This window comes from Psammomys obesus, unplaced genomic scaffold, assembly GCF_907164565.1.
Source record: "Psammomys obesus unplaced genomic scaffold, mPsaObe1.curated_primary_1811, whole genome shotgun sequence".
NCBI lineage: Eukaryota > Metazoa > Chordata > Mammalia > Rodentia > Muridae > Psammomys > Psammomys obesus.
In genome coordinates this window covers 1,614,237-1,641,306 of record NW_026590552.1, presented here as the reverse complement: position 1 = coordinate 1,641,306, position 27,070 = coordinate 1,614,237, and the positions used below count along the sequence as shown (strand labels likewise).

At 36.8% G+C, this 27,070-nt stretch overlaps 1 protein-coding gene across 5 annotated transcripts in view; it reads right to left on the bottom strand.

Annotated features, from left to right (window-relative positions):
- Dmd (dystrophin) overlaps window positions 1-27,070 on the bottom strand; it is a 1,523,318-nt gene that overhangs the window by 171,005 nt on the left and 1,325,243 nt on the right. For 3 of the 5 annotated variants that reach the window (XM_055607916.1, XM_055607917.1, XM_055607918.1), the window contains one exon: window positions 17,783-17,844. In XM_055607916.1, the coding sequence (XP_055463891.1) occupies window positions 17,783-17,844 (62 nt within the window). Of the gene's footprint in view, window positions 1-17,782; window positions 17,845-23,093; window positions 23,270-27,070 lie in introns of those variants that run through there. The other 2 variants (XM_055607919.1, XM_055607920.1) reach the window with 1 other exon arrangement.

The following is a 27,070-nucleotide window of genomic DNA, read 5'->3' as shown; positions in this document are numbered from 1 at the left end:
GAAATACTTTTTTTTTTTTTTTTTTGCTTTTTCATTATTCAAAGGAAAGAAAAAAAACATCCAGCAAGTGTTGCAATGGTGACACTGAAGGTCATTAAAAACACACAAACAATAAGATTATTTTTTTCTCTTAATTACAGTAGTATGAGTAGTAGTACTGTTCTTACACTGTCAAAGACATGATCTTTAGGCACTTTCACTTAATTAGTTATTACGAAAGCAAATTGGTGCATGCTTTTGAGAAAATTTGAAGCAACATAGACCAAGAAGTTCAGAAACATTATTTCCTTTTGACTCAAAGAGTCCACTTCCACGGACCACATATGAAAAAGCTTTTGGCATAAGAATCTGGATCAGGTCTGGCTGAGATCACTGAAAAAGTTGAGCACAATTGTTCATTAGAAATAATTAGCAGATCCATACACTTTAATTTCACCTTGGTCAGAAAATGTAACTGAAGCAAGAGGTTGCTAGCCTTATACAGTGAAGATCTTGAAAAGGATACACTTAACCTAAAGAGAAACATTTAAGGAAGAAAAATAACTCTGCTAACTATTCTCTTTCAAGAAAGATCAATTGAAAGTAACTGACCAGTTACTTAACAGTTATTAGAATACCTGAAATTTATAGAAATTTAATGACTGAATTTTCTTAGAAAAGGAAAGGATTTTTATGTATTACTTAAAGGTTCTAAGAGACCTTTAAATAAATAAGGAAAACACTTCCCATAGCATGTTTGTGGTGAGTGAGCATACACATTTAATCACAGCACTCATGGAGGCAGAGGTAGGGGGAATCCTGAGAGTCCCAGGCCTGCCTGGTCTACATAGTGTGTTCCAGGACACCCAGTTTTACAAACTGAAAACCTATCTCACAAAAAAATGTTTGTGGTGAAAATGTTCACTTAAATCCATAAATTAGATTTACCTTAGCACATATATATTATTAACCTTCTGATAACCAACTGTCTATTTTTTATTATACTGGTTTTCTCCTGTAACATCATTTATACATAAAGAACAGGAAAACAGAAGCCCTCACAACACTTTGCTTGGCTTTTTTCTCAGAAGCCTGTTTTAAACAAACCTCCAGAATCTCAAATATTTATCTACATAAAACAACAGAGCTGAGGCTCATAGCCAAACTTTGGGTAGAGTGTAGGGAGTCTTATGAAAGAAGAGGGAGATAGTAAGACCTAGAAGGGACAGAAGCTCCACAAGGAGAGCAACAAAACCCAAAAACCTGTGCCCCGAGTCCTTTCTGAGACTGATACTCCAACCAAGGACCATTCCTGGAGATAAACTAGAAACCCCTGCACAGATGTAGACCATGGCAGCTGAATCTCGAAGTGGGTTCCCTAGTAAGGGAACAGAGGCTGTCTCTGACATTAACTCAGTGGCTGGCTCTTTGATGACCTCTCCCTGATGGGGGGAGGGCAGACTTACCAGGCCACAAAAGAATACAATGCAGCCAGTCCTGATGAGACCTCATAGGCTAGGGTCAGATGGAAAGGGAGAAGGACCTCACCTATCAGTGGGCTGGGGGGGGGCATGGGAGGAAAAAAGGGAGGGATTGGGAGGGGATGAGGGAGGAGGCTACAGCTGGGATACAAAGCAAATAAATTGTAATAAATAAATTTAAAATCCAAAAAAAAAAGATTACTTCAAAGAAAAAATAATTAAAACAACAGAAATTTAAGTTTTCTCTGTCACAAATAATTTTGAAAACTTGAGCAACGTTTTCTACAAAATTGGTAAAGTCAATACTAAACAACCATGAGAAAAATAACAAGCCATTATTATTATGATGCAGTCCTTTATTGTAAGCACCTAGGAGGCAGAGAAATGTATCTTTTTTAGTTCAAAACAGCTTAGTTTATACAGGCTCTTCTAACACTACACAGTGAGACCAATCTCAAAAAGAAAAGAGAAAAGAGAGGGAAGGAAGGGAGGGAGGAAGGGAGGGAGAGATAGAGGGAGGGGAGGGGAGGGGAGGGGAGGGGAGGGGAGGGAAGGAGAGGAGAGAAATGAGGTTGTCAAGATGGTTTAGTAAATGCACTTGTCACCAAGCCTGATTATTCTGAGCTCCATCCTCCAATTTGTTCTCTGATTTCAATATGTGCACTGTGGCACATATATACACACAAATTAATGTATACTTTTTCAAAAATAAGAGAAAGCAGATACTAATTACTGAAGAAGTTAGGCAACAATATAATAAACACAAACAACTATATAAAATGTACAGGAAAAAAAGATTAAAAAGCCATGGTCTGAAATGTAAATCAGTTATTTCTTGTGTGAGATGTGAGGTGTTTTAATTTTCTTTTTACACTTAACTGCATCTTCTAACATTTCTGGAATGAATATATATTTTTTAAAGTTTGAGAAAAATAAAATCAGGGAAAATTTTGACACTTTTAAAAGGTCTGGTTTTCCTTAAAATTTTAAACCTGTTGCCTCACAGCTTAGGATCCACAATGAATGATCCACTCTTAAACATTTACTAAAGCAAAGAACCTATGAATAAATGATGCTAAGATTGTATCAAATTACATACAGCATCCCCTTCCTTTGTCATTTAAATTCTAAACCCATACCAGTACATTTTCCAAAGGTCTTCTCTTTCCTTAATTATGAATTAGTTGTTGCTATTAGACAAAAGTATTTTCAGAATAGCAGGACACTCAGTTTTTCAAAGATAATAAATTGCCCATAAATTTTATTACTTATTACTATCTTTACTACTTGGATATTTTACCTTACCTTCATTCTGAAGAGACTTTCCTATCTCTCCAGGTAGTTCCATCTTACCAATTTAATAATTAACTTAGGAAAGCATGGTCTATTATCTTTCCATCTCCTTTCAGTGGTCTGTGTGTTCTTCCCTAGCAAAATCTTTTTTCTTTGCTCATTTAAAGAGAACACTTACTTATTCAGAGGCTACTGTGCACAGGGCATGGGTGACAAAGATGAGCAAGCTTTCTGTTTAAAAAAATTATTTTATTTAGTAGAGAGAGTCTTACGCACAGAAAACAAAAAAATAAGGCAAGAACTGTAACCAAATCCACGAATGATCATCATTGGTGTGAGCTTTTCTGTGGAGAAGTTTTGGTTTCTGGGTTTTTGTTTGTTTGTTTGTTTGTTTTTACTTGCTACCCTCCTCTTTCCTTTTTTTAAATTAACTTTTTTATATTAATTACAGTTTATTCAAATTGTATCCCAGCTGTAGCTCCCTCCCTTATTCCCTCCTAGTCCCACCCTCCTTCCTTCATCTCCTCCCATTCCCCTCTCCAAGTCCACTGATAAGGGAGGTCCTCCTCCCCTTCCATGTGACCCTAGCGTATCAGGTCTCCCCAACACTAGCTGCATTGTCCTTCTCTGTGGCCTAGCAAGGCTGCTCCCCACTCAAGGGGGTCAAAGAGGCCACCACTGAGTTCATGTCAGAGACAGTTCCTGTTCCCCTTACTAGGAAAACCCATTTGGATACTGAGATTCCATGGGCTACCTCTGAGCAGGGATTCAAGATTACATACATGAGTGGTCCTTGGTTGGAGTATAAGTCTTAAAAAAGAACCCTGTGTCCTCTTTCCTTTTGTTAGGTCAGTTTCCTTTCAAGCCAGAATGCTTTTCTATAGTACCTTATCTACGTCAACTCAAACTCAGAAAGTCCTACAAAGGCTTTTTATTTTTTCATCCTCTATGTAACAACATAAGTTATCAATTACATTATCATGCATAAAGGTCTCCTGCACGTCAGTAATTTGTTTGCTGGTTTTCATATATGCCCTCTAGTTGTCTTTTGTTTCTGTTTTTGTTTTTGTTTTTCTCTCTGCTCTACTCTCCATTAAGAGAATTTGGCTTCCAGGTAACTTTATCTCATAAGAATCATGGGCCAGAGGAGATAGAGGCTAGTCTATTTATTCTTCCCTCCCTAGCTGTTCTTTCACTCAAATACCTGTCAGTTACTGTATCTTCCTCCTAGCTCTCTCTCTTTAGCATAAGCTTCTCCAAGAACCCTGGATACAGGTAAATGGTCCTGATATCTGAGTTCTGGGGACATCACCTCTTGCCGCTGTCCCTCTAGTTTCATGAAGTCCCTATGGCTTCTCAGGTCTACCATCATTGAGTAAGTATTTCCTCCCATTAAAATATCTTGATTAAAAATAACAAGCAAATCATGAAATTTCCAGACAAATGGTAGGAACTAGGAAAGATCATCCTGAGTGAGGTAACCTAGAAACAGAAAGACACATATAATATATACTCACTTATGAGTGGATATTAGCCATATAATATAGGATAAACATACTAAAATCTATAGTTCTAAAGAAGCTAAACAACAACGAGGGCATTAGGGATGATACTTAACCCCTATTCTGAAGGGCAAACAGGATAGACATCAGAAGTAAGAGAAGACAAGGAACAGGACAGCAATCTTCCACGGAGGACCTCTTCCCTAGTAAGAGGTACAGGGTCTGTCTCTGACATGAACTCCGTGGCCAACTCTTTGATCACATTACCCTGCAGGAGATGCAGCCTTGCCAGGCCATAGAGGAAGATGATGCAGCCAACTTTGATGTGACCTGATAAGCTAGAGTCAGAAGGAAGGGGAAGAAGTCCTCCCCTATCAGGGGACTAAGGAAAGAGCACAGTGGGAGAGGAGGGACAGTGGGTGGGACTGTGAGGAGATGAGGGAAGGGTCTGCAGCAGGGAAACAAAGTGAATAAATTATAATAAATAAATATATAAATTAAATTAAATTAAATTAAATTAAATTAAATTAAATTAAATTAAAAAATAACTAGAGTGGTTTTGATTTTCTGATTGAAACTTGACTGGACATCAACCAAGTCAAAAATGTATCTACCATCAAAACTCTGAACTTATAAGGCTTCTTTTGGTCTTAACTCCTTCTACTTCTGTAGCCATTCCTCTGTCTATTCTCTTACTCTAAAACTAGCACCATCAGCTAATTAGTGGGCACTTATGCTACACATCAGACTTCGGGATGGTGTTGAGACACAGTGTTCCTATATAGATCAAGGTGCCCTCTAAGTCATTATCCAATTATCTTGCTTCACCCACCCATGTTTTAGGGTTACACATGTGAGTCAATATGCTTGATTTAAACTTTTAAGACCATAAATATAAAGATAGGAACAAAGAGTTATAAAGGTTTGAAGGCACATGCCTATGATATTGATGAAGTCATCATCATTCACATAAAGGTTCTACTGTGAATTCTTGTCTGGTATAAATGTTATTATTGTTAATAGCAATCATAACTACTTGGACAGTTCCCACATCAGTGATTTTATCATTATGTGTTTATTATCTTTAATCTCTGGAATTCTTCCTAAGGTATGAGACTAGAAACTGAGTTTCAAAATTATTAGTGGCTTCTTCTTTGTCCACAGAAAACTTGTGGAAGGACTTGAATTTAACTGCACATCTCTCCAGATTCAAAATAAATGAACTATTATGATGCTGTAAAATATTGTTTCTAAATCTAAACAGATTATGCACACAAGTTTATACAGTTGATAAAAACAAACTCAAAGTTTTGATGAACCATACCAAGTTTAATTATAAGGGATGGAAGAAGTATCAAACTAAGTAGTGTGTTTCCAAAAAATACTACTTGACCCTCTTCCTATTAGAGACTTTCTATATTTCCTCTTCTAAAACAATTGTTAAGGAGGGCTGAAAATGCCAAGTTCTATGATCTGAACTTAATTGGAAAAACATGGAAACTCATCAGTAACAATTTTAGGTATTCTTGTTTGGTTTACTATTCAGTCCTGCCCTAAGGTCACATGACTTGAGTCTAGGTTTATAATGTCAAAAATTATATGCTGTAGAACATTGCTACTCAAAATGCAGCTCTTCTCAAGTATAGAAATTAAGATTGTATTATGCAACTTTTATAATAAGTTTTTACTGTCATGAGATACAAACCCAATAGGCTCATCTCATGAAACTGGGTATAAGAACAGACTGAGTGATGAAATACACGGGTGGTGAGTTACATCTATCTTATGAGTACTTGCTAGTAAGTTCAGTAGAACTACCTGCAAGTACCTCATGTTGAAAAGAACAAAAGAAGGCTGGAGAGATGGCTCAACAGGTAAAGGCATTTCTCTCCAAACTTGATGCCATGAGTTTGATCCCTGGGACAGGGACGAACATGCTGGAGGAGACTCCCACAAGTCATCCTTGGCTTGCACTACAAACACTCAAATACAGATACATAAATAAATAAAATATGATTTTAAAATAACTTTTAAGGAACAAATAAAACTATTACTGACGATTATCAGCTTGATAAGCACTACTCAACACAGGACCAGAAAGTAAATGATACAACTGATTACCTTTACATTGAGATTAAGACTTAGTACAACAGCACAAGTTCTAAGGTCAACAAACAATAAATGGGACCTGAAAAGCTTATGTAAAGCAAAGGACACTGCCATCAGAATAAAACTACAGCATACAAATTGGGAAAGGATCTTCACCAACCCTATATCTGACAGAGGACTAATATGCAGACTATATAAAGAACTCAAGAAGATAAAAAGCAACAAATCAAGTAATCCAATTAAAAAATGCTGTACAGAGCTAAACAGAGAATTCTCAATAAAGGACTATAGAATGGCAGATAAACATTTAAGGAAATGCTCAACTTCCTTAGCTATCAGGGAAATGCAAATCAAAATGACCCTGAGATTTCACCTTATACCCTTCAAAATAGCTAAAGGCAAAAATACAAGTGACAGCACATTCTGGAGAGGATGTGGAAAAAAGGGAACTCTCCTCCATTGCTGGTGGGAATGTAAACTTGTACAACAACTTTAGAAACCAATCTGGCACTTTCTCAGACAATTAGGAATACTGCTTCCTCAAGATACAGCTATACCACTCCTAGGCAAATATCCAAAACACATTCAAGTATACAACAAGGACATTTGGTCAACCATGTTCGTAGTAGCTTTACTTGTAACAGCCAGAATCTGGAAACAACCCAGATGTTCCTCAAAAGAGGAATGGATGCAGAAATTGTGGTACAAACAGAATACTACTCAGCAATTAAAAACTAAGAAATCATGAAATTTGCAGGCAATTGGTGGGAACAAGAAAAGATCATCCTGAGTGAGTTATCCCAGAAGCAGAAAGACACACACGGTATATACTCACTTACAAGTATATTAGATATTAGAAATATATTATTAGACATTAAAAATATAATATAGGTTAAATATACTAAAATCTATACACCTAAGAAGCTAAGTAAGAAGGAGGACCCTGAGTAAGATGCTCAATCCTCACTCAGAAAGGCAATTGGGATGGACTTCTGAAGAGGGAGAAACAGGCAACAGTACAAGAGCCTACCAATGGCCTCTGAAAGACTCTACCGAACAGGCTATTAAAGCAGATGTTGGGACTCATAGCCAAACTTTGGGCAGAGTCCAGGGAATCTTCTGAAAGAAGGGGGAGATAGAAAGACCTTGAGGGGACACGAACTCCACATGGAGAAAAACAGACCCAAAAAATCTGGGCCTACGGGTCTTTTCTGAAACTGATACTCCAACCAAGGACCATTCGCGGTGTCCAAGTGAGTTCCCAAGTAAGGGGAACAGGGGCAGTTTCTGACATGATCTCAGTGGCTGGCTCTTTGATCACTTCCCCCTGAGAGGGAAGCAGTCTTATCAGGTCACAGAGAAAAACAATGCAGCCATTCCTGATGAGAACTGATAGGCTAGGGTCAGATGGAAGGGGAGGAAGACTTTCCCTATCAGTGGACTGGGGGAGGGGCATGGGAGGAGAAGGAGAAGAGTGAGTTTGGGAGGGGATGGAGGGGCTACAGCTTGGATACAAAATGAATAAATTGTAATTAATAAATAAATAAATTTTAAAAACAAAAAAGACTTGGTACAAATATGTAAAGCTATATGAGTACATGCACCTGTCCAGATATGCATATAAGCACACATTGATATACAACATTTTTCCATTTTACATAAGTATCATTTTATTAGGAGTCAAAAAGAACTCCCTGGAATTATTCAAGTCAAGTTTGTGAAAAGGTAAATTCAGAAACATTGTCACAGACTATCACCAATATGTAAAAAAGCTAGTGATTCATTTCTTATGTCATAAGAGTGTTTCAGAATATTTTTAGGTCATTTTATTCCTACCATAGAGGCTTGAGAACTCATTATTTTATGTGAGTGTTCTGACTATCCTGAATCTCTTTTCAGCAAAACTGCAGCTTACAAGGGTCATCAAGGTAATCAGACTTGCACCTTAATAAGAAAGTAATATCCATTCTTCTGTTGAGGGACATTGAGGTTGTCTTCAGTTTCTGGCTATTATGAATAAAGCCTATATGAACATACTTGAGCCAATGTCCTTGTTGGATGATGGAGCATATTTTGGGTATATGCCCAGGAGTGGTATAGCTGGGTCTTGAGGTAGAACTATTTCCAGTTTTCTGAGGAAGCACCAGATAGATTCCCAGAGATGTTGTAAGAGCTTTCACTCCCACCATCAATGGGTGAGTATTCCCCTTTCTCTACATCCTCACCAGCATGTGTTGTCACTTGAGTTTTTGATCTTAGCCATTCTAATTGGCTTTATCCATAATTTCCAGAAACTGGAAATAACCTTGATGTACGTCAACCAAAGAATGGATACAAAAATTGTGGTACAATTACATAACGGAATACTACTCAGCTATTAAAAACAAGGAACTCATGAAATTTGCAGGCAAATGGATAGAACTAGAAAAGATCAACCTAAGTGTGGTAACCCAGACCCAGAAGGAGGCACAGCTTATGTACTCACTTATAAGCAGATATTAAACCTATAGTAAAGGATAACCATATTATAATCTGCAGGCCCAAAGAAGCTAAGTAACATGGAGGGCTCAAGAGAGAGTGCCAGGAAGTCACTCAGAAGGGGAAATAGAATGGACAGTAGAAGTGGATGAAGAGAGGGAACTGGGCAGGAGATCGAATAGAGAGGGAAGCAAGGGTGGGGACCAGAACTGGGGTAGAAGGTGAGAGGGCTGAGAACAAGAAGGGAAAATGTGGGTGGCATCTCTTTGTCAAGCTGGAGGCCTGCAAAAGGGTAGGCTCTTGAGATGATATGGATGTGACTCTCACTGAGATGTCTAACAAGGGGAGACATGAAGACTGAAGTGACCACCTCCTAGAGCCAGGCAAGACTAGCGGAAGGAGGGGAACAATAACCTACCAACAGTACCTTTGATCCCAAAATTACGTTGCCTACAAGAAGTCCAAATGAGGGAACAAAGATTGAAGGAATGTCCAAACAATAACTGGTCCAACCTGAGACCCACTCCATGGTAGAGAGCCCCTGACACTGTAAATGATTCTCTGCTATGTTTGCAGACAGGAGCCTATTGACTGTCCTCTGGGAGGCTCCAGACAACAGCAGATTGGGACTTGCAGCCAAACATGGGGCAGAGCTCCAGGATCCTATGGAAGTGATGGGAGAAACATAGAAAGACCTAGAGGGGACAGAAACCTCACAAGAACACCAACAGAGACAACTAACCCAGTCCCATGGGAGCTTATAGAGACTGAGACATCAACTAAGGAACATGCATGGTCTAGACCAAGAACCCCTGCACATATGTGGTCGATGGGTAGTTTGGTCTTCATATGCTGTGCCTGGCAAATTGAGGGCAGGGGGGTGTTTCTAACATGGACTCTATTGCCTGCTTTTGGATCACTTTTCCCTGGCTGCCTTGCCTGTCCTCAGGGGATGAGGATATTCTCAGTCCTGATGTGACTTGATGTACTAGGGAGCATTCATATAGGGGAAAGGGGGTTCTCCTTTTCTGGGGAGAAAGGTAGTGGGGAATGAGGAAGGAGATGAAGGGGAGACTGGGAGGAGAGGAGGGAGGGAGCACCCTTGGTATATAAAGTAAAAAAAAAAACTGACATAATTATAAATAAGAAAGAAATATTATAAATATCTGAATGAGTGCAAACAGGTTTCTAACGATTTTAGATGTATTTTCTTCATGTGCAAAACCAACCAAACAAACAAAATGCTATAATTTTCTGCAAATCTAGCTACATAAAGCTACACACATAGAGCCCTTTTCATCAAGTTGCAGGTTTAACTTTAATGTCCCTCTTACTTGAATTGACTAAATCCCAATTTAGCAGCTTTTTTAAGTTGTAAAGCAGGCAAAGTCTGAGAAAAAATTCTTTCTGACTTTCCTTGGGACAAAAGCTTTGGGAAATGCAAATCAGAACTATGTTCATGTACATGCTTCAATCAGAAACTTTAAATCAACTCATTTGAACAAGCAAAATGTTCTAATAAATTTTTCCATTAAAATGCCATAAATTTTTATTTTGAATGTATGTTTCTATTTTGCAAATAAAAAAAGAATCAATTGTTCCCAATCAATGTTGAAAGGGTTGGTAAATTTTGTTTCTCTTTTTTACACAGGATAGCAGAGGTAAGGAAGACCATAGTAATACTATTTATATTCTGTTTTGCAAATCCGAGTAAATCTCCTGTGCTAACTATGTCAGCTCTAGAATAAAAAGTGTCATTTGGGATTCCATAGCTTAATTATGCTGATAAAGCAGTTTTATAAATCGTGTTCCGCATAATGGGTATTCCTTTGAGAACAGTGAACTAGAAGCCATAAAATATGTGGTCAGGACTTTATTCTTCAATCCATATGTCATTACAAATATGTCACATCGCCTTGAGCTTCTGCTTGCCCAAGCCCAAATGGAAAAAAGAAACAGTTACCCTGGCCTCTGATATGATAATATTATTTTCCAAATGAAAAGCAGGAGTATACTCAAGGGGCAGGTAGGACATGAGATCTGAAATTGAGAGTGATAGATAACCCAGGCTATCTAATTTCCAGCTGTATAAGGATGAAATAAGGTTATTTCTGAAGACTAAATAGTGCCACACAAATCTAATTATAATTATTATAAATATGATTATTATCTATATCTTCTTAGCTAGTGATAACTGAGTAATTGGAATTGGGGGTAAGACAACAGTATCCACAAGATCAAGCCTAATTCTAGCCAGGAATTAAGAAAAAAAAATTAGATACTTGCTTAACATTATGTATGGAAAACTAAGACCAAGGAAAAGTAAAAGAACAGCCTGAGGTCACATGCAAGATGAAACCTAGATCTAGTTTTTCTTTCTTGTTTGAGGTATTAGAGTAGTATAAAAATTAAAGGTTAGAGTAGATGCAAAGAAATCGAAATTTTTAGGGCCTTTATGGAAGACAATTTACAGAATGTGTTGAGAAAAGCATTAAGACATACATCCAATGCAAGAAGAATGTAGTTATTTAGAACCCTGCAGTTTCTAATCTAACAGCATCCCCAGGAGGGAATACTTAATGGAATGTAGAAGCCTATCAAAAGAGATGGACAATGAGAAAACATTTTTACAATATTTCTTCCTCTTGAGCAAATGGAGGGAAGAGGTACAGGAAGTTGTAGACAATGTTCCTAAATCTGTCTTTGAAGTTGTAATTGTTTTGCAGCACTAGAAACTTTGATACACTCAAAGCATGTGATATATCATTAACCTGTAGTGCTCACCCTACCATCTCTTACTAATAATAGTATTCTTAGCATCTTCACCTAAATGGAATTTAACTAATCCTTTTAATTAGAAACCGCCAAAGAATCACACCAGACCCAGACCCATCACACCCAAAATCTAAGCCTTTATTTTTAAATTTGAACTCACTTGATGGTGATGGACATAAAGAAAAGGATATGAATTCCAAAAAAGTCTAATTTTTAAAAACTGACAACTTTTTTTCTCATTCATGTAAATACCATGCTGGATCATAGGTTCCAAAACCTGAGCAACAGATAAGACATGCTAGACCCTTCTACAGCTTCAAGAAAGGGAGAAAAACACTGTTGGTTATAAAGACATCAATGCAGGCCAAAAAAAAAAAAAAAACTGGAAAATCCTATCAGAACAGGTAACCTGTCTACATCTTAATAAAGTGAAATAATCAGTTAACTTCCTAAAGCTTAGAGATACCTTTCTGCTTCTTAGCATATTTTCCATCCTTGTCCTCTGTGTGTATATTACTATCATTTTACAGAACTGATGGTATCAGTAAATGTAAAAAAACAAAAACAAAAACAAAAAAACCCCTCATAATCTGAAAAGAAACTATGGGGGAACCACATAAAGATTTATTTTAATTAAATTACCACAAAAAAGGTAAACTAACTGTTTTTGTTTTTTGCTTTGTGTTTTTTGTTTTGTTTTGTTTTTTGTTTTTTGTTTTTGTTTTTTTTTTTTTTTTTTTTTTTTTTGAGACAGAGTTTCTCTGTGTAACCTTGGCCTGAAACTACGTCCATAGACCAAGCTGGCTTCAATCTCAGAAATCCATCTGTCTCTACCACTGGAGTCCTGGGATTAAAGGTGTGTCCCACAGTACCTGGATTACTAAAGTATTTTTAAAGAGTATACTATGGTAGAAAGGGAAGCTTTTAAATACTTTTTAAAATTTCAGTGTTTAACTTAAGTAAAATGCCAACTTTGAGAAGAGGAAAGCTTTTTAATCATTTAACTGCACTGCATATAAATCAATGGTAAAAAAGTATTTCAAAATAAACTGCAGAGAATATTACCATTGAACACCTACTGATTTGTAAATGCCTTTGGGAGTCACACAGAGCTTTATAACAATTATCCCATTGCATTTATTAAAGCACTGATAGAAATATAAAATTCACTTGATGGCTGAAGCATACTACTTCAAAAATGTCACAAAAATGAAACTTTGGTCTTTTAAATATTCCAATAGTCCTACTATTTTATACTACTATTACTGTATTATTCTGTGTAAACATAAAGAAATGGAAAAAAAAAACTGATACCAAGTTGTTCTTAGTTATTTCTTCCTAGTGAAAATCCAAAAGAGTGTATTTATGAAATTGTGTTGTGCAAAAATTTTCTATTTTTTCAAATTCCTAATGGCTGTCAGTTACTGAAAACAAATTATTACCTTTTTAAAGGTTATTTTTATTTTATGTGTAATAATTGTTTGCTAGTGTCTAACACACGTGTGCAGTGTCCTTAAAAGCCAGAAGAGGGTGTCAGATTCTTGGAACTGGAGTGACAGGTCGTCAACTGCCCTGTGGGTGCTGGGAACTAAACATGGGTCCTCAGCAAGAATAACCAGTGATCTGAATTGCTCAGTGATTTTTCCAGCCATTTAAATGATTTATTTATTATCATTATTTTGAATGTATGGGAGCCTGGAAATATTTCCCCTTGTGACTTGAAAATTTTTGTCCATACATAGCCTAAAAACAAGGGAACATAGTAATATGTCTAGCATTTGATAAAAGCCCATGCCAAAAAGCCATTTTATATATGTTAGGAGTAAAATAAAATCAATCTTCTTACATTTCTTTTAAATTAAAAGAAATTATTCCTGGGAGAGAATGACTCAGTGGGAGATGACTTCCCTAACACGTACAAGACCCTGGGTAAAATCCCAAACACCTCACAAATAATGCTAGCCTAATGTTCTCTAACACTGGTATTCTAGTTTTCTCTCTGTGTGTATGCATGTGTGTCCATGTGCATGCATGCCTGTGTGTGAAAGAGAGCAAGAGCACACTAAAGCATGTGTACATGCATACACTTGGGATGGAATACAGCTCCTCAGGTATTCTAGGTAAACAATGTACTGCTGAGCTGCATCCCTTGTCCTTTTATTGCTAAAATATTTAAGCCTGTTGTGTGTGTTTGTGTATGTGTATGTGTGTGTGTGTGTGTGTTTGTGTGTGTGAGCTGAACTAGTGTGCGTCTATGTATATAAGTAATTAGATGATTCTGTTTTTCTAATATGAATTTTCATTCCTTAAAGAATTGTAGCTACAGAGACACTAAAGAATGAGATGGGAGACATCAATGCTAAAACATTTTTGCTAATTGAAGAATATATGTTCATTGTAGAAAATTAAGAGGAAAGAATAAAAAGAGAATATCTAGAATCTATTGACTATAGGTGTCTAATATTAATATCTCAAGTAACATCTTAACTTTCAGCATTTAATACTCATGTGTTAGTTTCCAGTACTTAGAAAATATTTTTGATTTCTGATTTCATGCTGCTTATATCCAAAAAAGCAAAAATAACTGAACTCTTTTAATGGGGACACAGAATACATCAATGTATGTTGAAAACGTGGCCTGGGATTGTGAACAAATTAGAAAATGAAAACTTCCTTAGAAGTGGGTGTACTTAAGAATGTGTAGCACTGCATTTTTATGGTGATCCACTGTAAGATATTTGGAATGGGGGTACAAAGTGGGTAAAGGAAGTCTTGGCATTGTAAGTATGTCACCACAGAAACGAAGTTCAGGCTCTGTCAGGAAATACAGCTAGATATAGTGTAAAAGGTATGTTACATCAGACTACACAACCAATTTTTCTTTCATGAACTGAGTACATCTGAAGACTGAACCAACCATTTTATCAGCTCAAAGCAACAACTTAGAACCAAAGGAATATCTTGAAGAGGGAAAAATAAAAACCAATAACTAAAAGTTAAAACCAAAGCTTTCTTAAGTCTTCAAAGCCAGATCATTATAATCTCTGAGAATGAGAAGAGCAATGTTGTCATTAATTATAAGAGACACCACCAGAACTGAAGGCATAACAAAGAAACTGATCATTCCATGGATAAAAGGAGAACCAGCAGACTAAGAATTTATCAATCGTTTTCAAAAACACCATAATTTGTTCAAAAACTGTCATTCATTTAATCTATCCTTAGGTAACTGTGTATGTATTTATAACAGGTATAACAATATATGTGCATATAATAAATAATGATATAAGTGTGTGTATATTTAAAACCAACATGGGCAAACTTTACTAAGATAATAATACCAATGAAATCAGAAAACTCACTAATACCTTGGTCAATTGCTAATATACCCCAAATCTTGATGCACACCACTTTGAATCTGAATTCAATGTTTGGAGAAATGTGAATATTAATGTCATCTAGCATGCAGTTATATTGCTAGCTTGGCATACAGGTACGATATACATGTGTAGTCCCTCAATAAATGAAAAATGTTACATGATGAGCAATCATTTAGATTTAAAAATATATCTTATTGCAAAAAAAGTCCTTGGAAATACTAGCTCTGAAACTGAAAGAAACAATTTCAGAGGGATTTGAATAGTTATATAGCTGCATTTATTATATGGAAATCACACCTCAATAAAGTTGATTTAATAAAAGAGAAAGTTTGCAATACATAAGTTGTAAAATTCCCTGCAACTATAATATGCTATTTCCTTCAAAGTGCAATGATTATCCCAAGGTCATAAGCTGTACCAGATTATAAAATATGGATTTACCAAGTATTCAAACTACTGAGAAAACATTAAAATATGATTACATGTGTATATGGTTCTTATAAAAGATAAAAAACATCTATGCAAAATCTATATGAGAGTCTATAATTAGTTTGTCAATCAGGTTTGTAATGTCTCATTACAGAATAAAAGTGATAGAAATATCTTTAATAGTGAATCACTCATTTAAAAATATAGAAATATGTGTATATTTGTGTGGGGTGATGGGGATCAAAGCAAAGGCTTCCTAGATAACAGTGAAGTGTTCTACCATTAAGATACGTGTCCAGTCCAATATACTTGTTTTTAAAAGGAAATTTTGAAGGTACTAACCAGCTTATTAAACAGTTAATTCTAAGGAATAATTAATAAATGATTTGAGTCTTTAAGGATTATCTGTATTTTTAAACTTTAAAAGTTTAACATGTTGATTCTGTATTTTTTTTTCAAGTAAAGTAAAACTAAAGATCATGGTAACTAAAGTAAAGTTATAAGTGAGCTCTGTAAACTACACATGACATTCAAGTTTTCTACATGTGGTACAAAAAATTTGACATTATAAGCTGAACTCATCTATGGGCCTGAAAATATAGTGCTTAAGCATTAACTAATATCTTAATTTCATTTATTTTTAATTTAAACGTAACTGCACTGAAATGACATAATATAACTTGAAATGTTTTGGAAATCTCTGGCTAGTAGATTACAGCTGATTTTTTTTTTCTTATGCTTTCTACTTGTATTTTCCAGAATTTCTGGGAAAAATTTTTATCACTTTTACTTTTTTAAAACTTTTTTTTTTTTTTTGACTCAGGGCCTCACTAAGTAGTTCTGGCTGGCCTGGAACTCTCTATGTAGACAAGGCTGGCTCTGAATACACAAGAGATCAGCCTGCCTCTGAGTGCTAGGTTTAAAAGATATGTTCTACCAAGCCCAGCAAAATGCATTTTAAAGCACTGTTCTATTGTTTTATTTTGTAGCTAATGAATTCTCCTGTATTTTTTCCTCCTATATTTCTTAATGCTTTAGGTCTGCAACTCATCATCCAATGAGAACTATGGCAGACAATTCATAGGTGTGACTCTTCCCCACCAAATATAACCCTGCACTCATATATATAATAAATGTGTAAAAACGCATGTGAAAATGCTCTGATTTCCATGGGATTCTTCACATTAACTTCATTTTTGCACTTTGTGGGGCTTTTCTTTGTTTGATTGCTTGTTTCTTTACTAAGACAAGAGGTCTCACTATACTGCCTTGGCTATCCTCGAATGTGCAGTGTAGACTAGGTTGGCCTCCAATTCACAGATACCTGCTTGCTTCTGCCTTCCAAATGCTGGAATTAAGGGCATTCATCAACCACTGTACCCACTCTGCCACTATACATTAAGCATTATGCATTCTTAATTTATAATTTCAAATAAATGGGAACATAAAAGTAAAGAATGCATGATTTTTAAGTAAGACAAAATAATAGCTAAAAAGCTAGCCACATCAGAGAATTCAGTTCAGATTAACCATTATAAAGCTAAACACAAGGAATAAACAATCAAATACTAGAGAGTGGTATTATTTTTTTCATGCGGTGTGTCTGGTCAAAACGTTCCAAATTTTGGCTAAAGAGATGGCTCACCATTTAAGAGCACTCTTAGCTCCTTTAGAAGACCCTAAAAGAGCTCCCAGCACCCACGGAGTAGCTCACAAACATCTGAGTTTCAGAAGATCAAATGCCCGCTCTGCCTTGTTCAGGCAACATGGTATACATAGGTGTTCAGGAAAAAGCCCATATATACAAAATAAATATTAATAAAAAAAACCTTTTCAAATTCCAAATTATGAAAGTTTAAAACCTGCCAGGCTTTCAAAAGAACAACCAACTAAATAAAGTAGAGAAATGACTTAAATGATCATACTAATGACCTGATAGGAATTGTGAGCACTGGAAAAGGGGCAGGAAATCACTTTACACAAAGTTTGTGCTTAAGTAAGAGCTATCATTGGGTTTCACAAGGAAGAAATCGACAAAAGTGACTTGAAACAGTTTTCTTTATGGTAAAAAAAAAGTTTCATAAATTGCAAGTGCTTTTCTATCCTTCTAGGTAGCAAATAAAGCTATATAGACCTTTAGGTAGACTTAATTTTCAAGAATCAGTGAAACCGTAAAGTTATTTTCTAAGATGGGAATGACAGTGTCTACTTGATAACTATGAATACAAGAGTACAGCTGTTTAACCTTGAAGCAACCTCCTGATATAGTCACACAACAAATAGCTTGCATACTGCAAATTAAACTTAAAGTCACCTGGCACTTAACAACGTGAAGGAAACATAGCAGTGTCCTTACCTAAAGACTGGTAGAGTTCTGTCATTTTGGGGTGGTCCCAACAAGTTGTTTGAGTCTCGTGGCTAAAACACAAAATATAATGACACACGTTAGAATCTACAATGATCAATAGCAAAAGAACGACAAACGGCTTTACTTCATATTGCTACTTTCAAGGACTTCCGTAGAGTGGTTCAAACTATCTTGCAAACAAAAAAGGCTCCTTTGTTTTCAAAGGTAAAAGCAACACTAACATGATTAGTTCTAGAATTCGTTTATTTTTCACACCCATACTACTGTTTTTTACAAAATTGACATTGATCTTGTTATATCTGCAGTAATCAAAGATCAAGATTGCCTCAGTTCTCCACTGTTAAACATGAGGAAAAAAATTGTCATTCAGCTCTGTCAGTTCCACAATTACAAATCAACTAATTTCTTATTTGTTTCCTTGGCCCTTGTTCCATTAGTCTTTTTTTTCTCTCTCTCCAATGTCAGACCTCATGTTGGTGACACCTGTGTTCCATTTCATCTTAAGGCATATCCACAACCCAACTAATACATCACATCATTCCTCCTTCTTCCCATTACTTTTCGAATGTCTTTTAAACTTGCTACTCTGTACACCACCCCACATCTTCCTATATTTACTTAAACGTGAATGAAACATTCACACTTCTCCATTTCTTAAAGTGTGGTTTCCTACACAAAAGGAACAAAACACCTTTGTTCCTCATTCAATTACATGAACAATCCCAAGAGAGATAACGACATATACTTTTCCTTTGGCCCATCTACATAAATCACCTTAGCATCATATTTCCTGTTTTCAGAGATTACATGGTGAGCTTTTGTAGAATAAAATGCAGCTTGGAACAATATTTTAGCATTCATATGCTGAACTGATTTATAATCTTTTAATGGGAAATGCAAGGAACAGAGTTGGGATAAAGAGCTTAAATTTGGGCATTTCAAGTGGTACAGAGGACCCCACACAAAAAGAAGAATTTGTGGAAACCATAATATCAAATGCACTCAACATAGGTTTTGAATTTTAGGGCTTTACAGCGCAGAGGTAGTGTAATTTGATGCAGGTGGACTCACCTGGTAAAGAGACAAAGGATTCACTGACATTGAGAATGGATGCATCTGAATACACAGTCATTTTGCTATCATGCGGCCCCCAAATTTCCATCCATTACAATATAGATGTAATCTTAAGAATGATCCTTCTCAAAGGGCAAAAACTATATTCACCATGCATTAGGTTAAAAAGAAGTCAAAAGGAGAAACATTTCAAGTAGTTGATTAATATAATCATAAATATCATAAAGAATTATGAAAACTGGCTAAACAGCACAACTTCAAAGACCATCCTCCCTGTGAGATTTACAGTTCAGTAATTGAGCTGCGCAGGCCACTGGAATCAGTTTGCAAGAAAAATGTTCACTTGTGAATGGCTGTCTCACTTCCTTCAAAATTTGTTCATTCCTGTTTTACTTTTCTGCAGAGAAAATTCACATTTGAGGAGTGTCAATCAGGGTCATCAGCTGAAGGAATGTAACAGAGTGACATGAAAATCATAGGAAGTAAGAAGAAGAGAGGCAGCAGATACTTTAGAAAGGTTTGGGAAAGCCCATGACCAAGCTGATTTATGATGTAGAGAGGGGGTAGCTGGTACTGGTGCTTTATATGCACAGCACAAGGAAGCTGCAACTTGCAGCTTCATGGAAAAAGTGTTCCTTGTTCTCGAGTGATTTGTACCTCAAAAAGTGACTGTGCCTAACAGTTCCATAGACAAGGGCTCCATCCTGAATTCCAGCTTCCTCCCTTTCTAAAGCCCATCAACATGTGGGCACCAGTGGGAGAAAAGGGAAAAGATGAACATGTCCACACATATGGCCCTTAATAGACACACATTGCAATAACAACGCCCCATGTCCAGGACACTGTGTCAACATCTTTAATGGATCTGCAGGAAACTGTTTGGCTAAGCTCATAAACCTGGTCAGACAGCAGGGACACACAACCACTCTGAAAAGCATCCATCTAAAAGATTTCAGATAAAAGAAACAGGGCAAAGAAATAAGCTTCTAGTGAACGGAATTCAAAAAGGAAAGAGAAATGTGCATACAATTTCAAGCAAAATTCCAGAAAGAGAACCAACAAGAGCTTGATGTAGATCCCCATACCCCATGTCCAAGAGACAAACAAAGCAAAACAGAGAGCACGCTCCTGTTTATCAATGTACCTACATTTCTAGCCTTATAATGACAGTTACTGAGTGGATTAAAAATTATTAAAAAGGCATTAGAATGTATATTTTATTCCATAGGTCCTCAACAAAATTTCCACTGTGAGATTACAGAAGAAACTGCCAGCGCCCATTCCTTCCTTTTGCCTTATACATTTGATAGGTGATATTCTCCCAATTAACTTAGAATTTTAAAGCATTTGAATAAAATAGGTAAAAGAACTACTCAAATAATTCCTGAATCAACCTTCATCTTCCTTCCCTTCAACACACAAACCTTTCCTTTTCAAGCAATACAAAGTAACTAGAAAAGCAGACTTGATTTCACCTTTCCAGTCTTAGCTTTGCTTCAACTGCAAAGCAGCACTAAGGATGGGGAAAGACCAGAAGAGTAAAGGGTGTGACTGATTGCCCAAAACAGAAAGAGAATTCTTTCATCATTTAATGCTAATATACTTGAATTCAAGATGGGTAATTCACATTTACCTTGAATATATACCGATACAGAGAAAAATATGCTGTGTTCTTTACCCATCAGGAACACACTCTCCATATATATAAATATATATAATGCATATGATTATGTATATAATATATATATATATTATATATATAATTTCTCAAAAAAGACGATGTTCTGAAACCTGTTCAAAAGTTATTGGGTACATCTTTGTTCAGCCTTGCTGAGAACAATGATGTTTAATGTAGACCCCAAGTCCTTGGGTACATTAACACTGACACTGACTACAATCCTGAAAATCTTCCTCAAATTTTTAAAGCATGCTATTGATTCTGGCCCTGCAGATTCCAAAGGCTGTCATCAGATACACCTATCTGAGTAATTTTCAAGCTAAGCTGCCCCCATATGTGTACTCTTCCTTTTATTTGTTACCACGCTATAAATTAAATACTAAAGCACTGGCTATGACAAAAGACCCTAACAACACCTACTTGTCAATAAGCAGAAATTAAAGCATTACTCTACTAAGCACAGGATTGACCTAATTTCCTACCACAGAATTTAAATTTCCATTCACCTTTTTTTTTTTTTTTAAGTAGTGGCAAGGTTATTTATTATAAGCACCTCAGAGCTGTTCCTGATGTCACTGCTAGAATAATCAGACTTATTGGAAATAATGCTTTTGTAGTTTCTTAAAAGCAAACATTAGACACATAAAAGTAACAAATATCTAAGGCACTCACTGAGGAAATGGCAGTTGCCTAATTAAAGTAAGATTTCTTCTGTAACCATTATCATTTGGTACTGAAAATATTATATATCCTTTCCACTCTTTCTTAGGGTTGAACTAATCACAGTATGCACAAATATAAAAAAGTAGCCTTCTCTTGTGTTTTGTATAAGATTAGGGTTTGGTTTCATATATGATCAGGAGGGAGCACAAACACTCACACACACACACACACACACTCTCTCTCTCTCTCTCTCTCTCTCACACACACACATACACAGTTTTCCCTTTAATCTGGTGATCAGACTCTAGAGGAACCTTGGCATTTGCATGCTGAATTGTTGAACTTGGCTAATACTGCTGGAATACTGGTAAGGTAAGGATGGGAAATATATATTTAGAAGTTCCTGCTACTGTGGAGAATGGACTTCAGTGGTTATGTGTCAATCAATCTAAGAATCAGAAATCCTATTCCAGTTCTACTTCTTGTTCTCAGAGATATTTAACATTTCATTCTGTTTGGCTCAACCCAGGGCAAAGAACAGCCGTGGTAGCTGTTCCAGCTGTTACTTGCCCTCCTAGTTCTATTTGTTTTTCAAGGTTTACCTCCCATCCACCCTCAACTTTGGCCAAGGCAATTTCACTTCAGGGTCCTGTCCAATTCAAGATCAAACAATGACTACTGAAACCAATTCCACAGTGCTCAAGGTTCAGAAAGCTTCCACATAACCCTGTTGTTTTATTTGCTCCTCTTGCTTCTTTAAGAGCAAGGGTATCCTCCCCGGTAGGTTTGGAACAGGGAAATAAAAATATATAGGCAAAAAAAAAGATGATGGGGTGACAAGGACAGACATGGGGAGTAAGCCCAGGGACCAGGAAGAACATTTGTTAAAGAATGTAGATTGCTCTTTAAGACTTTAGTTTGTTACTTAAACCAAAAGATGGATTTTTCCTTGGTACTGAAGCATTTTATAATTAATACTATACCTTCCTTAGACAATTAAACCCCTTCAATTTAAGTTTAAACTTAACTTCATATTTAACTGAGATAAGCAATGTGCCTTGCCATTTTCCATTGTGATCAGATTAAGAATGACAAACTTTGCTTGATGATAAGCAGATAACCTAGAGAAGCAAAGAAGATACCCTGAAATGACTCCATACTGAACCTTAAAAAGAAGCCCAAGAAATAAACCAGTAATGATAGTAATAATAATAATACTACTGCATAGGAAACCTCCAGCCCTCAAGCCTTTCTTTCTTCTCAGTCAATTCCTTGACTGTCTAAGCTTTAATTGTTCTTGTTTTCTTTATTTCTCCAAGTCCTGAAACATAGAATAAGCACAGAAGAAAACACAGCGAGGGAAATATCATTTGGAATCCTCGGAAGAAATCAGGCATAAAGTTGACCTTTTGGCACTTAGCAGTGCAATGAAGGTAGAACCGCTTGCTCCCCTTCCTCTTGCCAGGTCCAATGACGATTTTGGGATTGATTTCACGCATGAGTTTTGCTTAAAGAAGAGCCTGCGTGGTTCACGTCCACAGTGGCAGTCCCGGAAAGGAGCAAAAAGCTCCCTGGGCCCGATCACCGCAAGAAGAACGAGCTGTCCCTCTCTGGGCAAAACGAGAAATCCGCTTTAGCTCTCCCAGCCTGTCCCAGCAGCCAGGAAGGAGCTGGCTGGCAAGCAGGGTGGAAGCCCGGAGGACGCACCTGCAGAGGCTCCCAGGACTGGCGGGAGACCTGCTCCAACGCTCTGGGCAAGCCAATACCAGCCAACACCAGCTACCACTGCCTCTGATCCAAGTTTTGCCTTCTGGCTGCTGCCTGTGCCACAAGTGCACGAATTGCAGGGATAAGAGGGGGTTTCGGGGGCCGCGATCTACTTACCCTTTGAGCTGTTCCCTCATGATTGTAAAGGGTTTCTGTGGCAGTCAGGGGCAGGCGCTTAGCGTGGAGGAGTAAGCTTGCCTGAACCGCGGGGCTCCCCGAAAGTCAAGCGCCAAGCGCCGCCGCCCAGACTCGCAGCCTAAAGCACTGCGGAGGATCCGGCGCTGGCTGGGGGGCTGGCGAGCGGGCCGGATGGAGAGGGGGAGCTGTGTGCAGACGGGGCGGGGCCGGGAAGGGCTCCTCCCCCACCTAAGGACCTAGGAACCTGGATAGCCAGGCACGGGGTAATCAGCGCTTTCAAAACAGAACAGAAATAGAAAAAAAAAATAATAAAAATTAAAAAAAAAACATAAAGAAAGACCTAAAGGAGTTGAAGGTAGACCCAAGAACCTGGAAGCCACATGCACTCTTGCCATCATCCCTTTAAAAATACTCTGGTAAGACTACTTGTTGCCTAAATAAATGACCAAGGTGCAAATGACCTCATCGCTGATAATTAGTGTGTGGGCTTGGAGTTTTCCTTTTAGAAAATGAAAGAAAAAAAATAATCACATGAGAAAGTATTCACCTCCCTCCTCCACCCCTTCTTCCTCAATTGAAAATTAAAGGAGTAGGGCAGAAAAATATAAAATTCAAAATTATTCTGAGTTACACTGGATTCTCTCGTTTTCTTATTTTTTATTTTTCTTTCTTTCTTTCTTTCCTTTTCTTCTTTCTTTCCTTCTTTCTTTCCTTCTTTCTTTCTTCCTTTCTTTCTTCTTCTTCTTCTTCTTCTTCTTCTTCTTCTTCTTCTTCTTCTTCTTGAGACAGGGTCTTTCACATAGTTCTGACTGTGCTGAAACTCTCTCTCTCTCTCTCTCTCTCTCTCTCTCTCTCTCTATATATATATATATATATATATATATATATATATATATATATGTATCAGAGTGTCCTCGTTCTTACAGAAATCGGCCTGTTTCTTTCTCCTCAGTGCTAGGATTAAAGGTGTGCACCACAATGCCCAGCTACACTGGATTCTTAAGAAACATGTATGTTGGTGATATAGCACTGATATTTAAAATACACTTTTAGGACTAACAGCTCCACCATTGCCTACAGACTTATTAGAAATGAAAAAAAAAAAAAAAAAAAAAACCAGGGCCCCAACCTGCATCTACCAAAACAAAAACAGAGCACACTGAATTTTGAAAAGGGAAGATATAGCTTCACAGGACAGTGCCACCAGGGGTTTTGTCTTGAAATATTAGGAAAAATTTGGAAGGATTTCTTTTCCAGTAAAGCACTGGATTTGAAAAGTAGATAAACCTTGATGTCCCTGTGTGACTCATATCAGAAGCTGCAATAGGAAGGTAGAGTTTAACTACACACAACTGTTTTGAGTTTGGAAATATTCACAATGGAAAGAAGCCTTTATTAGCACAAGAAGTTTACATAATCTTCACTTTGTATATTAGAATCCAAGGCATTAGTCTGTGTCTTCCTTGCCTCTATTTGCCTTTTTATCTTTCACCCATTTGTTTCTCACTCTTCTAGTGAATTCATCCCTTTAAGCCTACACTTTATATGTATTTTTTAAATTATTTTAAGTGTCTTTTCTCCCCTCAACATTTTGTATTTAGATTGTTTGGGCAGAAAGACTGGCACCATCAATTTCTATTTACTGGTATGTTACACCACAGCAAAGAGGAAGAAATTGAGAAAGTAAAAGGGAATTGTAAGTTTCTTTATTATCTCTGACAAACCAGATAAAAATGTAAATGTTATCACTAAAGATATGTGGCTGTAGGTAAGACAAGTTTTGCTATTTTAAAGCAAATATGTCATTTTTGGCATTTCTCTTCAAAGACTCAGTCTGGTGTTTGCTAAGCTTTAGCAATTTTGAGCTAGTGAACTGAAGAGGAAGCTGCTCTTGTGATATAAGGAGGGCTTACTCAGATTTCTTTGGGGGTGAGGGTATCCCTAGGCCTAAAACTAGATTCCAGGTCTGACTCTATATTTCTCTGGCGTGCAGAGATTAGTGGCCTTTGATGAGAAAATAGTAGCCTTTACAATAAATCAGTGAGAGTAATCATCATGTCAATGCAGGATATCACTTAAATATTGTTTACTTTAAGAAGAAGATACAAACCTCATAGCATAGACACTTGTAAATATAAGAAATCAGTTTACTAAAGATTGGAAACCTCTGTGTGATGAGGTTTGCTGTAATTCAGTTTTCTTTGTTTTCTGTTGGTTGGTTGATGTTTTACATTTAAGGGAACTGCTCAAGATTCAGGAGTTCTGCTGTTTCTCTAAATGATAAATGCAAAAATCTAGTTTCCCACTGTCCAATTACAGAACTACTAAGAATGATTTGTCAGGGAAAAGAGAAAGAATGGAAAGCATAGAATCACTATTCAGATATTTTTGGTAGATGGCAATATTCAAAAATATACCATCAAGTTCTTTCTTAGACTGGAGTTATAGGCACTTAACCACTTGTTCTAAAATCTTGGTATTATTTTAGAAACTACTGAAAGGATTAGTAAAGAATGACATGGGTATCACACTGACTCTTTTACTATTGATTTCACGCATGAGTTTTGCTTAATAAGGAAAGACTGCTTTTAAAAGCACTGGGTTGCTTTATCTTTATTTTATTTGTAAACGCTATAGTGATACCATATATTGCTTATTTATAGTAGCTGTTTTGTTTTATATTATTCTTAATTTTGGATGGCATGGGAAAACTGAACTTATAGTATGCACTAAGCTATGTCACAATTGTTCCTTATTATTATCAACATTATTATTGTTGTTTTATTGTGATTTGAACTACAAACCAGAAAAGGACCTGGAGTTCTGTCACATCAAGAAAATTAAGTTGAAAACCAGACTGCAGATCCTACCTTGAGTGAACTTGTTGTCCCAACATCCTAACTAGAACATGGTGGTGCCAGAGCTGGAATTGGAAAGCCTGTTTCTAAGAGTTATGATATTCACTATTCTGCTGCTCTGCCACAGACAGAGCCTCTCTTATCATGAAAAATGTCTCTGTTTTCTTTAGCGTGTTCACAAGCAAGCTACTGATAGATGAGAGCAAAGGAGAGTCAACTTGGTAGAAATAGCAGTAAAAATGGAATTAGACATAATGGGATTAAGAAGGCAATTCTGTAAATGTTCCTATAGCTGAAACATCAGTCTTTGTATCACTTAAACTCGCTAGTACCTTCGAAAAACAAGTTCTCTAACCTAAGAGACTGGGCTGCATGTTTCCCTCCCTTATCCTTTCCATGCCTTTTCTGTGTTCTCTTCTCTGCTCTGTGCCCCTAGGAGGCTGGACCTCTTTAGAATCAGGCTCTCTTACCCTTTGATTTCCTTTCACTTTCAACCAATAGGAGACAGTGATGAAAGGCCTATGGAAGAAGATGAAAGAGAAGAAAGCAAGTGATAGCTAGGCATTTATTTCTCAAGCTCCCTCCTGCTGAACCCTGGCCTGGTTGAATCTAGGTCGGGTTTTTTGTTGTTGTTTTGTTTTGTTTTTACTTGTAGCCACAAGTCTTATTGTGCAATCTCCCTTCAGGGCCAGATTTCTCCAAATACCCCAAGCCATTCCTTCCCTTTGCTCTTTGCACATTTTTGAAGTTTTAATATTCTTTTTTTCGCACCTACCATGCCCAAATCTTAGGAACAGCTTTTTCCATATATATATATATATATATATATATATATATATATATATCACTTATCTCTGTAAGTGCTTATCAAAAAGAAACTTTAACCTAAGTCACCTCCTAGAGCAATAGATTATACACCAAGTGGGGTTACAAGGTAGGCAGCAAACCCAGTTTCAGCTCCTGTAGTAGAAAAACAGACTAAGCAGTCATTGGACAATTTTTTATATTAAAACTCCTATTAGGCCCACAAACAGCCACATCAAAACCAAAATGATAATATGAATAGGTAAAAAAAAAATACTTCTTTTCTTTCCAAGA